The 16,257-nt window shown below is 41.3% G+C and overlaps 1 protein-coding gene across 1 annotated transcript in view; it reads right to left on the reverse strand.

The window, feature by feature from the left end:
* Nucleotides 1-1,273: 1,273 nt before the first annotated feature.
* Nucleotides 1,274-16,257, reverse strand: part of Opn5 (opsin 5) — a 49,445-nt gene continuing 34,461 nt past the window's right edge. The window contains exon 7 of the mRNA XM_075978915.1: nt 1,274-1,351. Coding sequence (XP_075835030.1) covers nt 1,274-1,351 — 78 coding nt within the window. The remainder of the gene's footprint in view (nt 1,352-16,257) is intronic.

A 16,257-nucleotide genomic window follows, 5' to 3' on the forward strand; every position in this document is an offset into this window, starting at 1 on the left:
CCACAGCATCAATGGAGACCCCTTGAGGGGCTTTTGTTTATTTTTGTTTGTTTGTTTTTGTTATTTCTATTTTTGAATATTATCTTAGTTTCCATTTTTGCTTTTATTACTTTTTCTTCCTTTTTACCCTAAAGATCCTTTACATATATATTACGGCTTTCAGTTTAGTGTTCTTTATGGAACTGTGCAAACAAGTAGGTCTCTGCATCCATAACTGTTTTGTGTGCCTTTCTCTGCGCTCATTTCCTTCTGTTTGTTTGTTTATTTGTTTTATCATATTTTGATGTGTTAGATTTTGTTTTACATTACTATATATGAGGGAAAAGCTATTTTCAATAAAATGGAAAAAAGAATAAGCATAAAAGGAAAAGAAATACTCCCGACCACTGAACACTTTTTCCTAGGCTCTATGCTTTTAGAGAAGTTGACACAAATCACCAAGATGGGCAAATGGAGAATTACCAAATCGTGCAATTCGGCTGGTTCCCTCAACGTAAGGTATCTTTATTTTCATCCTGTCAGAGCTGCACAATATTGCTGCCTCTTTGGCTGTAAAATAAACAATGCCAACAAAACAACAATGGTTCCGAATATTGGTGCAATATATTTTCTTTATTTAAAAAAAATGTACTCGGACAGCAGCTATGGCTTCAAAAGAAAATAATCTTCAACGAACAAAGTTGAAAAGTGCTAATCCATCCTTTCCCAGTACAGTCAACAAACTGCTCTCCAGTTCGGCACACAGCTGGGACAAAACCAAGGAGTCAAAGGCTAAAGCATCTTCTGAATGTTCTCATAGAGAGTACTTACAAGTGCTATATACAGGTTGACTTGACAGAGGATTCTTTTAGAAGCTTCCCAGATAAATGGTCCAGATGCTAACCATCTACAAGAATAAGTGGTTGGTGGTTTCGAGGGCATGTTCACAGTAATAAATTCATCCATAAGCTCTATTAATATCACAATGAAGAGGCAGCTTAGGGGACGATGCACCTTCCCATGGCTGAGGACATGCTTTTCATCTTGGACCACTTTAATCATCTATAAAGACTAAAGAGTGGACACTTCACATGCTATGTACTTGTGATTAAACTTCAATATCAACGCTGCAGTCAACACTGACCATATATTTTCTCAAACTTAAGAACAAATGCAAAGAATACACTACAAGGTTTTTTTTTTCAGCATTTCAAAGAGTATATTGAAGCTGGCCACTTATTTCTGAAGCCCTGAAGGACAGGTGCGGGGTTTCTCGGCCTCAGAACTCAGGTGTCTATTTCTCGTCACAGTCCCCATCATTACTGTGACTCTCTCCATCCATAACATGGGCACTAGTAAATCTGGAACTGCTCTGTTTGAGAGAACAACAACATTTTTGAGGTGTGTACGTCTGCTAATGTCAGGCCGTCTTCAACAGCTCCCCAGTACTATTCACAGATGCAGAATGCTGGAGCTCAGTGGTTCTCAATCCTCCTAAAGCCGCAACCCTTTAACCCACTTCCTCGTGTTGTGGTGACCCCAGCCAGAAAATTATTTCACTACTGCTTCATGGCTGTAATTTTGTCACTGTTATGAATTGCGATGTAGACATCTAATGTGCAAAATATCTGATATGTGACCCCACAGGGTTACGATTCACAGGTTAAGAACCACTGTTGCGAATGGTCCACAACCCCAACCCATACTCCCTGAAGCCATTCTTGGACTTGTATGGATTTACCCATATTTGAGCAATGATCCCCGGAGCATAAATGTTTAATGCTTACCTTGGGGCACCTCAGGTAGATGCTAAAGATGAAGCCCAATGGGAATGGGAGAGCTTCAAGAATAGAATCTGAACCTAGCTGAACTTAAAACCAGAATGAACTATGGTGTTGTGCCTCTCTGAAAAATGAGTAAAGACATTCTGCTGCTTTTGAGGTAAATTCAAGGACCACAAGAATATAGCCTATGTTCAGAAAACCTCAGCTATAATGCAATTATTACCACATATCGTTACCAAACACTTAGATGGGAGATGGACCTGTTGTACCCAAGGATACACATGAGGATGCAAAGATACATATATACATGCATGTATTTAAATAGATGAAGGGTGATAGGTAGATGGATGAATATAGATAGACAGACAAATAGATTGTTTCCTTCAATTCTCACATATCTTATGTATCTATGATAGCATTAGCTTATCATTTCACACTTTAGACAATGCACTACATGTCAATAAAACCTCACCCCTAAAAAGACTGAAATAAAATAACCTTGGAGTAGTGGAATTACGCCTCCAATGTAATCCATGTTGTAGATGCTAAACCAGCCCTTCTCTGTGCCACACTCACCAGACAGAAGCATAAACATCACCAAGCCCAGGTCCAAAGGAAATGCATCTGTTCCATTCACCCCTCCCTTAGCCTCCCGCAGAGAGAGAACCATAGACAGCAAGCCTACAGGGTTCTGGATCCATTCCACAACTTCTCTTGCTGTTTGCCTAACCCCACGTCCTTGACTTTCTATACTCCAATAGTAGGACTTTTCTTTTGACATCTCTACTTTCCTCATAGATACCTGTTAGATACACTCTGCTGATAAGAGCTAACGTATGATTGATGGACCATCATACAGCTTTCTTTGTCAAGTTTGATTAAGGAAATGGGAATGTTACGGGAAGAAGTCTAGTTAGCATCTAGGATCCTGCAAATGTGTTTGTTCTAGAAATATCTTGCAAATATGTTTTTCTTAATGCCTTCTGGTGACCTCCCTTAAACTCTACCCCTAAGCCTTCAATCTGGATTCTCCTATCCTGGTTCAATCCACTTTGGGTTGTCTTTAAGAGTGAAATGTCTGAAGTGTTTTGGGGATTCCCTGATTTTGTCTGATGTTTTGCCTCTTTAAGGTGTTTTGCTTATCCATGAGTTAAGGTATTCCTTAGACAGATGGATACACATCATTCTTTTCATACCAAGATAATAATAAAGAAGAGTGATGGATTATTTTTACATGAGTAGTATTGTTCCATTGTCCCAATAAAACTGTATTATTAATAAAATGTTTAAAAATTCTCCCTGATAGTTTTAAGTATCTTTAGCCTCTTTAGCGTGAACTAACACATGTCTGTAATTGCTTTCTTTTTGATATTATAACAACCATAATTATAGAAGAAATAGTTTTCCATCAAAAATTCAATTTGTCACTCAAAATATTTGTAATCTTTATATATTTTATTCTGTTGTGGAATACTACTTTCACTAGGAAAACATGTTTACTTTTGTTTATGCTGCAAAATATTACTTAAACTATGTAGAGATGTGTTACATTTGTTTATGCTGTATTTGTTTAATTATATAAAGATGTATTGTTGTTTCATTTTGCCTGCCTAAGGCTCTTGGTTGGTCTAATAAAAAGCTGAATGGGCAGAGAGAATAAGTAAGAGGAGGAGTTTATTCTCTAGAGACTGAGAGCAGAATATGAGGGATGAAAACAGGGAGACACCCGGGGCCAGTCAGGCAGCCAACAGCCAGTCACGCACGGAGTAGGACATACAGAATGAAAGAAAGGTAAATAACCCCAAGGCAAATCATAGATGAAGAGGAACAGATCAATTTAAGTTATAAGAGCTATTAAGACTGGCATAAGGTAAGGCCGAGTATTCATAATTAATAATAAGTCTCCGTGTCATGATTTGGGGGCTAGCAGTTCAAGAAAAAAAACCTGCATTACTCTGGAGTAAATTAGTGGTGATGCTGAATTTGAACATTTAGCACTTCTCAAATCACAAATTTATCCAGAATAATATGGTGATAGTGCAGGAAACTTATGAGACAGAGAACTACAGAGTTCATCTCCAGATCAGAGAGAACACCTCCCCTCTCCACCTCACGGTTGGCTTCTCCTTTCAATCTCCCCCCAACAAACTGTAACCTGCATCCTTACACATCCTGGTCTCAACTCGGTGGCCCCAATCTTCCAGTCATGCATTCCCCTTTGGATCAGAAAGAGGATATATTCCCTCTTCCCCCTTTTAGAATTTATTTATGGGAGGAGAAGCTGTGGGGAGGGGGCTATATGTGTGAGTGTGGTGTATTTGTATAGCGTTTGTGTGAATGGTGTATGGGGGTTGGTTGCGCACCTCACACCTCTGCATTTGCTCTTGAAAACCAGAGAAGGAATCAGAAGTCCTACCTATCACTCTTTGCCATTTGAGAGCGGCTCCCCCATTGAACCTAGAGCTAAGCTGGTAGCTATCAAGCCCAACTATCCTCTTGAACACCCCCCCAGTACTGGGGTTACAGGTGTGCCTGGATTTTTATAGGTGTTTTATAGGTGTTGGGGATTCTAACTCAAACCCTTATACATGGGCTTCAAATGCCTTACTGACCAACCCAGTTCCTCAGCCCTTTGTCTTCTTAACAATGACGCTGTCACTGCCAACTTTTTCTATCTCTTTACCAAATCCATCTGATGCAAAGATCCACAGTCAAGCACCAGTTGAGCTCCAATGCTCTAGTCAAAGAGAGGGAGGAAGGATGCTATGAGCAGAAAGGGGTGGGGTAGGCAGTGTCAAGATCATGATGGGGAAAGCCAGAGAAATCTGACCCGAGCTCATGGGACTCTCGACCAGACAGCTAGGGAGCCTGCATGGGACAGACCTAGGCCCTCTGCATGTGGGTGACAGTTGTGTAACTTGGTCCATTTGTGAGGCCCTAGCAGGGGGACCAGGATCTGTTCCAGGCCTATTAGCTGGCTTTTTGAAACCCATTCCCTATGGCAGGATGCATTGCTCAACCTGGATGCAAGGCAGGAGGAACTTGGTCGTACCTCAATGATATGCCAGGCTTCTGTCTCCCCATAGGAGGCCTTACACTTCCTGAGAGTGGACTGGGAAGAGAGCCAATAGACAAGAAGTTGGGGGAGGAAATGGAAAGAGGACGAAGGGGAAATGGTGGTTGGTATGTAAAATAAAAAATTTGAAATAAAAAACAGGAAAAAAATCCATCTGAAATAACCCTCGGCATATTCCCCACTTATGCTATGCTCTAAGGTTCCCTCAGTAACATTACAGTAGAACAACAGCCATTGGTGGGGGAATATTTTATGAAACATCTGTTAGCTTCCAGGAGTTCTAGAAGGAAAGCCAGGCCTCGTGGTGTCCTCTCCAGCTCTATTGCTGTCTTGCTGTGCTATTCGTCAGTCTAAGGAGATGGTCCATATGTTAAATTATTTGATCAACAAAAAAAATAATTTAAGGGCTATATCCCAGTTTTCAAATAAGCACACTAAGGCTCACAGCATTATTCTCCTAAGAACTCACTATAGAAGCATAAGAAGCAACTCCCTGACGCTGGAGAGCTGACAGCAATATCAGTGCTGTCTGCTGAATTTTGGTGGCACTGTCTTTTTAACAGCAGGCTATAAGTTTACACCCCTCGTAATTATGAGAGTGGATATAATAAGTAAGGAGATCAAGATGCTTCACCCTCTAGCTTTCCTTTTTATCTACCTAGAGACAGTCCCTTTTAATCACCTGCAATGAATGATTGCTTATTACATAATTTTATGGCCCAGATACATGCAACACTAAAGCTAACTGAATTATCCTTGGTAATTATAGCATGTGAAAAAAATCACATTTGCTTACCTTGACCTACTTGAATGAACTGATAGTGCTCATTCTTAGCAGTCATCTAGCCAAATGTTCCTTATCTCCATGCAAGTGTAGCGCAGCCAGAATAAAAGTCCCGTTTTTGCAAAAGCTCTGCTAAATGTTGGTGCTTAATTCTCTGTGACCATTATACAACTAACTGTCCTGCTTCCCTTGATGCATTGAACAGAACTGTATAGTATAAGCTTTTGCATAAGTTTGTACTCATTAGATAATATAACTGACATGTTATCTAGGAGGCAACCCTTTGACCTTGAAGAGAGAATGATATGGGTGAGATGTCTCTTCCATGATTCTATTCTGGCCTCTTCATAAACATTATGGGTAAGTTTACTAATGAACCACTGGCAAATTCTGCAGAGGCTATGCCATGATGAGACAAGGACCAGAGTTATCAGAGCACGGCAGGGGTAGGTATCCCAGTGAGCATCAGCGGGTCTCCATAGCCCGGATGAGTAAACAGATGCTATGGCCATTCTTACCTCAGCCCCAGGTTTCCTTAAATGCTAATGAAAGTTTGAACTCCTGCCACTAAAAGATTCTGAGGAAAGCATTCCCAGGAGAACATTTACCTCTGTCCAGTGGATCTGGGTAAAGGTGACATCCCCATGTTCTATCCCTCAGCCTTCCCAGTTATATCAACTAGAACAATACAGGTCTGGGGATGCATTCTATTTGTGAAAGCAATATTTACCATGCATCAAAAGAAACTTGTTCTGGACATAAAAGTTTCTAATTCCAGTCCCAAGATGTGCTTGTGACCTTGTGTGAGACCTGCACATTCTCTTCCTTAGTTGCTGACCAGAAAAAAGTCCATCCTTCCTCCCCCTTTCACAAGGCATCAGAAAGTTTAGTTAAAACAGGGAGCTCTAACAAGAGCACACGGTACGATGGAAACTGAAAACATTACTGTTAAACAAAATCCTAGTGGCCCTTGCCTGGTGTTTCTTATTGTACCTTGTCACTACAAGGAACCCAAATTATGTCAGAACCACCAAAAGCCCCTCAGGTCACCAGCTGCTGTTATTTGTCCTGTCGTGGGCATTGTGGTGCTTCAAAACTCAGGTTCAGGGAGTGTCACACAGCCCCAGAAAACCCTGCACAATTTCATGTACTATGGAAGCATTTTCTGAGTTTCCATTTCCTCTTCTGAAATGGCATGATATGATGATATGTTCATAGCAAACCCCAATGAACTTGACTACCTAAGTGAGGATTAAATGAAGCAATTAACCCTTATAAGAGGATTTAATATTGAATTTAACACACAGTGAGTGTCTTATCAGTGTTAGAAACATTATCTCTTTAAATGTCTTCCCTATGACAAGTGAGAAGGATTTCCAGAATCAATTACATTCAGAAGTGGATAAATTCCTATGAGGAGACCATGAATAGGCCCACTCTTCAAAATGGAGGCCATCTTATCTACACTTTGCATGACGTGTTTGAAGATTAGAATGCTTTCCTTCTGTGGGAACTGCAGGACTTAGCTGCAGGGCGTTATGTTTTGAGAAATATTGTTCTCAAAAATTGGATCTTTATTATGCTATGTTGTTAAGCTCCTCAAAATCTGAGAAAGAGAGCCAACCTTTGCCAGATTCAGCAGGTGAAGGCGCTGGGCTGACAATCTGAGTCCCATCCCAGAGACCTGCTTACAGGAAGGAGAGAACAAACTCTGACCTCCACATGCATGCTATGGCAATGTGTTTCCCTACCTTGAAACACACAAATAAATCAATCTAGTTTAGAAATTATTTTTAAATTTGAGGAGATGAGGAAGAAAAAAATGGATGAATGCATCTAGTGTCTGTTTCTCAAAGTTCATGGTGCTTTGGTTTGTTTCCTCCCTGGGAAATTCCTGTCTATTTGTCATCTAGCCAGGCTTATGAAGGAAGAAGGGTTGTATGCAGTTGGCTATTGCTGAGGCTAGAAAATGAATATAAAATATGAATATGAAATATGAACATGAAATATGTCATCACACGGTGTGTCCTCTTTCATGCATGTTTAAGAAGTTCCATGAAAGTCTTAGAAAACCCATTAAATAAACCAGAAAAAAGTCATGTGTACATACAGACAGACTGTCGCTTTCTTTAGAGTCTTACATTTTAGTTGTTTATTTTGTGTGCTTTGGGGGCAGGGGATTCACAGACGTCCCACGGCATGCAAGTAGAGGGCAGAGGGAAACTTGCCTGAGTCAGTTCTCTCCTTCCACCATGGGGGTCCCAGGACTTAGACTCAGCTGAGCAGTCTTGGTGCAGGACGTCACTATCCTCTGAGCCATCTCACCAGCCCCAGACAATCTTTTAATATCTACAATAAATCTAAGGAAAATGGCAACTCTCCTGGGGTTTACATGCCTATTGAAGCAAAGGTACATAACTCGCTTCTTTAACAAACTTGGAAATGAAGCTCTTCTCAGACTTCAAAACCAGAAGAGGTCACTCATGGTGATAACACTCAAGGCAAGTCCATGTGGGGTATGTGGAGGTAGGCAAGCATCGCTACTCATACTCTAAGCCTTTATGGAAAGAAAGACTCTGCATTTTAAACTGGAGCATGAATTGCATCTTTAAATTAGTCTTCTCTCTTACCTGCCTGCCAGATATCTTCTATGTTCAGTCAAGTCAAATTTTGGCAGGGCTAAATACATGATCAGCCCCCACGCAGTAGTGAACTTGACTTGAAGACCTCTGTCTAGTCTTCACTTTTTAGTGATCGTTTTTTATTATTATTATAATTTTTCATTTATTTTACATACCAACCACAGTCTAGCCTTCATTTTAACTGTAACGCTCTTTGGGGTTTCCAGCTGCCAGGGAATCCTAAGGAAGTTTCATTTGGACCAGAATGCATTTCACTTGCCAAAGTGTTATCTCATTGTTAAGAATTCTTTCTCCTACTAAAAGTGAAATCAGCAGACAGTGATCACGTTTGGCCTTTTGGACAAATTCTCCCTAAATGCTCTTTCATTTCACATGTCATTGTTTTAAAATGTGCCCCATTCTTTCTAATTGTGAGCAGTTAAGGGACTTACATAGGTGAGTTGTGCACTCTATTGCTTACACTCACTGTGGGGCGTTCACTAACCTGCCTGTCACCGAGGTCCGGGTCCTTGCATTAGTCATTTCCCAACTGGCCAATTTCACGGTCCCTGCAGGGCCATTCTCATTCATCTTGTTTGTGTTTATAATACCATCAAAATTTATAAGGCACTTGGGTGTGTTCCCACACTCCAAAATCCCTCTTTCCTCTCACCCCAGCCAAGCACAGTGACTTTCTTCTTCACCTAAGAGTTACCTCTAAAATTAAGGTCATCACTTTTGCTCCAATTTATAGGTTTAAAAAAAAAGCTGTTGTGTTGAGTTGCAGGGATAAAGGCTCTCCACGCTCAAAATAGATAGGCTGAGCTGCTTTGATAGCAAATGCTTCAGTCTTTAAGGTGGGAGAAGATGTCTTAGGAGGACATTTCTACCTCCATGAAGCCACACTGCATTTCCAGTCACAAAACACATTTTCACTAATCCATGTTCACATCTGCATAGAAGCTAGTCATATTCCAGATGTGGCCTGAAGCTGCCCCAGATAAACACACAGCCCAACACTTTTCAAATGAGCTTTCACAAGACTAGACTGATAAAAAGGAGGAAAGAAAGAAAGAAAGAAAGAAAGAAAGAAAGAAAGAAAGAAAGAAAAAAAGAAAGAGGGAAAAACTGGGGTTTCTATTCACTAGTCAGGGCTGAGCATTGCTGGCATAGAAGGGTGGGTTTCTAACACTCACTTCCTCTCTCACTGTATTACAATAAAATAATGGGCTTCGATGCTGCTAGGTCATGCCATTTTTTACACTGTTTATTAATTTCTTTATCCTAGCAGGATAACTAGGATAAAAGAGGGAAACCAAAACCTTTGCATTTGTAACCTGCCTTCTCAGCAGATACAAGGAATAAGCATTTTGGTTGCGCCTTTATCAATGGGCAAGTTGATTAGCCTCCTTATAGTGAAGCAAAAATTGGGCTTCAGCAAAAGCACAAAATTAAGCACAGTCCTACATGGCTGATCTATATACCGAAAGGATAAGAACTGTGTGAGATCACTTCGCACAGACAGCTTCTCTCAGAACTCCCCCTTGCCCACAAGATTGCAGACTTTTGTACGGTCTTGTAGACTCTAGTGGACTCTAATCCCAAGGTGCCTTTGATCCTAACCCTTTTAGATTCTTCTGCTGACCACAGGTGCACGCCAGGTCCCTTGTCTCTCTATGCCACTTTCATCCCGCGACATTTCCTTGTCTTCCAATCATTGACCATTCACCCTTCCTGGAGTCAACTACAGATTGGTTTAAAACCTCCTCCCTGGTCACTTGAACTATTGGATGTTCTGATACGCCAATGGATCCACTGGGTTCTCCAGCTTCTTTCTGGTCATGCCTCTCTGGGGCCAGTTCTTACACATCTACCTATGCTCAGAAGTCCAATTTATTCTCTTGGAGTCTGAAGAAACCAAATTTCCTTCTTGAAAGCAAACTCTCTCCATTCTCGAACACAGTCATTCTTGTCAAAGAATAAGTGCCCTGAAGAACAGATTCAAGTCTTATACTCAATTTTACAAGCCAGTTGCTACTGGAGCCAAGGTGATGTAACTAACCAGGAGCCAAAACTACTTCTGATGAAAGCTTCAGCAATGGTTCTTCCAATATGCAATGTTGCTTAAGACTGTGCTGGAGTTAGGACAAGCTCGGGGCTGTTCTCCTGTGCTTAGTCTTTGAACACATATGGGGGACCACTTGTCCCACTTTCAACGACAGTGAACTTGTGGCAGTGTGAAGTCTAGGGCTTTCATTTAAACAACAAATGTGTAGGGCGATTTTTGGGGGAAAATTTAGTCAAATAATACTTTCCCATGGAGAGGGCATCTCTATGACAGTGGTTCCTGAACAGATCTTCATTGGCTCTCTAGTGGACAGTCTGCCCACAGAACAGATTTCTTAATTAAACTGAATTGCCCTGTGCCAGACGCCGTCTCGCATTTGCTCAATCAGTTTCATCAACAGGCCATCTCGTGGATCAGATTCCTGACTGCAAATGTGTATAAATCCACATTGCATCCTACTGTTCTGGGCAGAGTTTTGAATCCTGGGGAAATAAGCCGGGCATTTGTTTCCAAGCTGACTGGCAGGTTTCATTAAAGCATGAACAGAAGGGACGCTCTCGGGTGAGCCCATGAGTTGAAATAGGCAAGGTTCGGAATGGCAGGAGAAATTCTACTTCTTGTCAACAACCTAAGCCTGGAGTTTTTAAGTAACAAATAGTGTCCTTATTTTAATTTATTTATTTATTAAAGATTTCTGTCTCTTCCCCTCCGCCGCCTCCTATTAATGGTATCCTTTTGATAACCAGGCATCAACGCAATACCAACACTTGCTCATTTTTACTTCTGATGTAGTTCTAATTTGTAACGATCCTTCTTCTACAGAACAGGCACCACTCTTTGGGCCTTCATCAGCCTTTACTTGACATAAGTTTCTAAACATAGACTGTATGAGAATTAGCAAGGACATTCACTTGAATATAGACACACAGATACCGGTCCATGGACTGTGGAATGGGCCCAGCCTATTCACATGTTAAATAACCATTGCAGGTAATTCTGATATAGGGCCATACTTGGGCCAGAGCAAGGACCAGTGTGTCTATCATCTAAAATGGAAATCTAAAAATAACTTACATGCACTAAAAACTCATGTGTTACCACACCAACTAAAAACAACGGAAGCTCTTGGCCTCAGCGGCATGATGTTCAAAGACTTTTGACCCCTTTCCTTGGATACTACCCAACTTGGAAGTACTCTGGAAATACTATTCTCAAATATGTGGTATGCTCATCCTCACAAAACTCTCTTGTTTTAAGACTCTCCCAAAGACTATTTCTGAACAACTCTTACCTGAGACTTTCTCTTTTAAGATTATCTCTAGATCCATATCCTCCAGACACCATGTGGTTCAAAAACAATCCCTTTATATTCTTACAGATCCCTTGGTAATGGCAATCATAGCACCTTTGGTGATGTAATGCAGCCTTCTACTCACTCGTGTTTTGTTCAGCCACACCGTGGCCTCTCCACATATAAGAAGCACACACTGTTTTGTGCCTGCCTCCTCTAAAGAAAGCCCTCAATAGACGCTGCCTGCCTGAATTCCTTCTCAACTGTGACTGCAGCCCCATACCACTGATTGCTTATCCTATAAAAGTTAGAGCTCAGTGTATAGGATCTTGAACAGAATGGCAAACCGCTCATTAGGCTCACTTAGTCCTCCAGTGCGTTTTTAACTATTGCACAGAGAGGAAATTATTGTCAGGGCTACAGATGAAGATGTTAAAGCAAGAAAACAAAAAGAAGAAAATCTGAATGCAGAGCAAATCTGTCAACCACAGACCAGAGCACAGGTGCTGGAGGCTGACTGGGGGGAAGGAAACCCAGCTCGGCCATGAGCAGACCGTATCACCTCTCTATGCCTTGGTTTTCTGATGGAGAGCAAAGACTGTCCCCCTGGGTTTTTAAGACAGGAAAGAAGATTTTGGAAAATATTTTATATAAAGTACCAAAGTACAGATTTTGTTAAATCTGAGATAAAGGTTGATGCATTAAAAACATTGTCTCTCAGCTATTCAAAAGCGCAAGCATCTATGGACAATGTAAAAATGAATGTTTGTGTGCCAAGACAATTTCATTTCTGAAAACAGGCAGTGAGCCAGATTTGGCCCAAGGGCCATGGTTTGCAGACATCTGCAACAGGCTTAACCACAGCAAGTGATGAACTGGGAGATGCTAATATTTTCCTTGGAGAAATTTTCTACTTGGTGAGCACCCTGAGTGTTAACCTTTTATCCAACCTTTAATTGTGTCCCCACCGTAATGAGATTGCACCATGCCCATATGTACTCACTGAAATCAGTATAACATAGGCTGTTATCTGGGGCTCACTAACTCTTATTTCCCATAATTCTAATCTATATTTGTCACCAGAAGAAAAACCAGTGGGGAATCTGGAAAAGCACAGTTTCACCTATAATTCTAGCCATTTTGCCCCTTAGAAGTTAATCTGAAATTCTCTGTAAGACACTGAAGCAGCAGCCTGGCTGATAAAGATGATTTTCTTCTACTTGGAAATTACTTGTATTGATCGATAAACTGTTAACTAAGAGTCTTGTTAAATGAAGCCCAGACGATGAACTGCTGAATGTACTCCATCATCCCCTCCTTTCCCTCTCCTGTCACTTGACTGTGACGGCAAAGAAAAAAGTCCGCAACCTTCAGAATTAGTTAGGTATTTCTGACCCTCAAGAAACAGCAACAATGTGACTCCAAAGGAAACTTACTGTGCCCTAGAGTGAGACAGTAGACAGATGCTGTACCCGTGGTTCATGTTGTGCCTGCTAAATTATGGCTATAATAACCACTGATAGACTGTTATCCAGGGAGGGAGGCAAAAACAAGTATTTTAAAAATAAATTTAAAGAATCCATACCTGCCACCTTTGCATATCAGCATTTGTAAGCTAAGTTTTTTCCAGATGTTTTTTCTGGAACAAGTTGTTGCCCTCCTCTGCCCTCATAGTCACCAACTCTGGGTCCTCCAATGTCTGTCTTCATTGGCAAAGCCTTGACCAATGGCTGATGTGGGAGTGATTTCTTATTAATAAAGAAACTGCCTAGGCCCATTTGATAGGCCAACCCTTAGGTAGGAGGAGAAAACAGAACAGAATGCTGGGAGAAAGAAGCTGAATCAGAGAGTCGCCATGATTCTTCCTCTCCAGACAGACGCAGGTTAAGATCTTTCCTGGTAAGACTGGTGCTACACAGATTACTAAAAATGGGTTAGGCAAAATATGAGAATTACCCCGTAAGAGGCTAGAGCTAGTGGGCCAAGCAGTGTTTAAAAGAATACAGTTTCCGTGTAATTATTTCGGGTAAAGCTAGCCATGCGGGCGGCCGGGTGCCAGGAACATAGCACGCCGCTCCTAATACAACAAATGGCAGCTAATACAACACAACAGGATAGGAAATACTCTTGCCTGCTGGCGCTCGGGTGCTGACAAGCACCGCCTTTCTTGCTCTGCTTCCTACCATATTTGAACAGCTCCTATGTGCTTTGGCTGACATAGCTCTTCTCATGAACACCTAGGATCCAGTCCTTTTTCTACAGGTGCCTATCTGGTCTAGTTCCCAGGCTAAGCCAACTGCTGACTTCTAGGTTTCTTCAGGTCCTCCATATTTGGGAAACAGAAAATAGCTTAAAAGACAGGGTTAGGATGTATGCCCATTTTGAAATAAAATCTTTTCTTATTTGAACAGGTATCTTCTTTCGCAAGAGTGCCTGATTCCTTCCCAACCTAAGAGAACAAATTCACAAGCATCTTATACTCAGCCTCAGCCCCAGGCTAGATTATCCTTTGGCTAGTTGAGCAATCCCTCGCCAGCAGCAAATGATCATAACACAGGCCCTTGGAGGTATTTGTACAAGTCTCAGGCCTGCTTGTATTTTTAGAGAACGGTGCCAACTAATCTGCTCTAGGAATGTGGACTGTAACTCACTGCCTTGATAACATTATTCTCCATTCCTAACACTTTAAAATATTTCACCAGCCTATGCTGTCACATAGATTTGTCTCTACACATATAAAATGTCAAAATGCATAGCTCCAGAGCAAATTCTGGGCAGTCTGGGTAAAGCCCCACATGCCTCCTGGCAAACTGGGTTCATTTTTTTCTCCCAGGAGGATTGGACGCTTTGCTCTTTCTCCAACAAGTTAGATTTTGTTCATTTAGAAGTGTGTGTATGTAGGTCAGGGGGGTGCTAGAAGCAAGTGGCACTTTCAAAGTAGGAAACACAAGGAAAGTGTAACTTTGGATATCAAGGAGAAAAACAACCTTGGATAAGTAGATAATCCCCATTAACACAATTGTATATGAAGAAATGCTCACCCGTGCAACTCACTCTTCCTTCCCTGGGTCCATGAGGAGGTGACTAGACTCCTCCTGTAGCCCTCCACAAGGGTCTTCACAAAGGTTCTCCTCAGATGCCTGATGCTCTACTGTCCCATTGTCCTAATAAAGCACACTAGAGAAAGGGCTCTCTGCTCACAGAACACTTGTTCCTGGGATCCAGCAACACTTTTAACACAGCTGAGATGTTCTGTTAAGTTCTGATCATCACCGTACACAGTGCAAAAAGTCTTAGAATCATACTCTTCTTAAGAGAACCATCAATTTAACCAACATGAATGGGCACCCAGGTTGTCTTAAGTTGCAGATCCTGGATCAGCCAATCGTTCAATGCTGTTTCTCCATTTCTAACCAGCTCTTAGGAAGCATCCAATTCCTGGATATGCAGATGACATTTTGGGTGACAAGAATTTAAGTCACACTCTCATAGAGACTGGTAGGTTAAAATCCTTTCATGGTCCTTCAAAAAACAATCTCTGTTGCTATATTTTGTTGTTGTTTGGAAGTTTTTCATTTGTTTGTTTGTTTGTTTCATGTTTACTAGCACAAAACTCACAATTCCCCTGAGTTCTGAGACGACAGACACAACACAGACCCAGTTTTCTCTCTGCTTTAAATACACTCTCCAGATAGGAAGCAGAGGTAAGTGGGAATGTCTGGACTATCTTGAATGCCAAATAAGATTTCTCATTGTTCCTCTGCATGGGCATTTACAGTAGGAAACTGTGTTCTCCACTCAGCAACGTGTTAATGGAACACAGCTCACCACAGTTCTTCTATCAGAGCCAGGCAAGACTGTTCAATTCCTTTCTCCTTGCTGGAGACTCTTACTGGAATGGATCAAGACACTGGTGATGCACTTCCTGCACCCCAAATGCAACTTATACAGGAAACATCTTCTCCAGTCCAAGACCTAACACTAGCAATGCCCTGTGGAAGGACTACAAATGGCTGTTTCCACAAAGTCCTGTTATCTTTCACCTTCTCAAGAAGAGTGAGAATCTCCCAGATCTACAGAATCCAGACTCCCCTGGCACAGTTACAAGAGTGTATGTTATTCCTATCAGTCTCATGCAGATCGACTAAGTAGTTCTTCTAATAAAGTCCTTAGACACATCTGTTGATTTTATCCTTTCAAGGAGTCCAAAGATTACGAAGAATCTCGTAGACTTTAATGAATTTAAAACAAACTATAATGATGTAAGACTTTTGACAACTGAGGACTTGGAGAAATAAGGCCATTTACCCACACATCTGGTGGGTGACATATATTTGATATGACATAAGGCTAATTCCCAAACTGTGCTCTGAACGACTATGCTCTGTTTCCTATGCTCTATCTCTGTTCTCAAGAAAAAAAAATGTATAAATCACAGGATCCCAGATCACACAGTGAGGCTCATTTTATTATATCCTAGGGAAGAAAACTAATTCACGAAGTGCAAACATCAAACTCTGACGGCATCCAGAGGGCCCCATCTAGCATAGGACAGTTGTGACCATTTGGTAGATGACACAGATATAGATAATATAGACAGAGAGAGAGAGGTAGATGCTATATAAACATAAAGAGTTGGTTGGCAATTTTCTGA

This window comes from Microtus pennsylvanicus, chromosome 7 (genome assembly GCF_037038515.1).
Source record: "Microtus pennsylvanicus isolate mMicPen1 chromosome 7, mMicPen1.hap1, whole genome shotgun sequence".
In the NCBI taxonomy this organism is placed as follows: Eukaryota; Metazoa; Chordata; class Mammalia; order Rodentia; family Cricetidae; genus Microtus; species Microtus pennsylvanicus.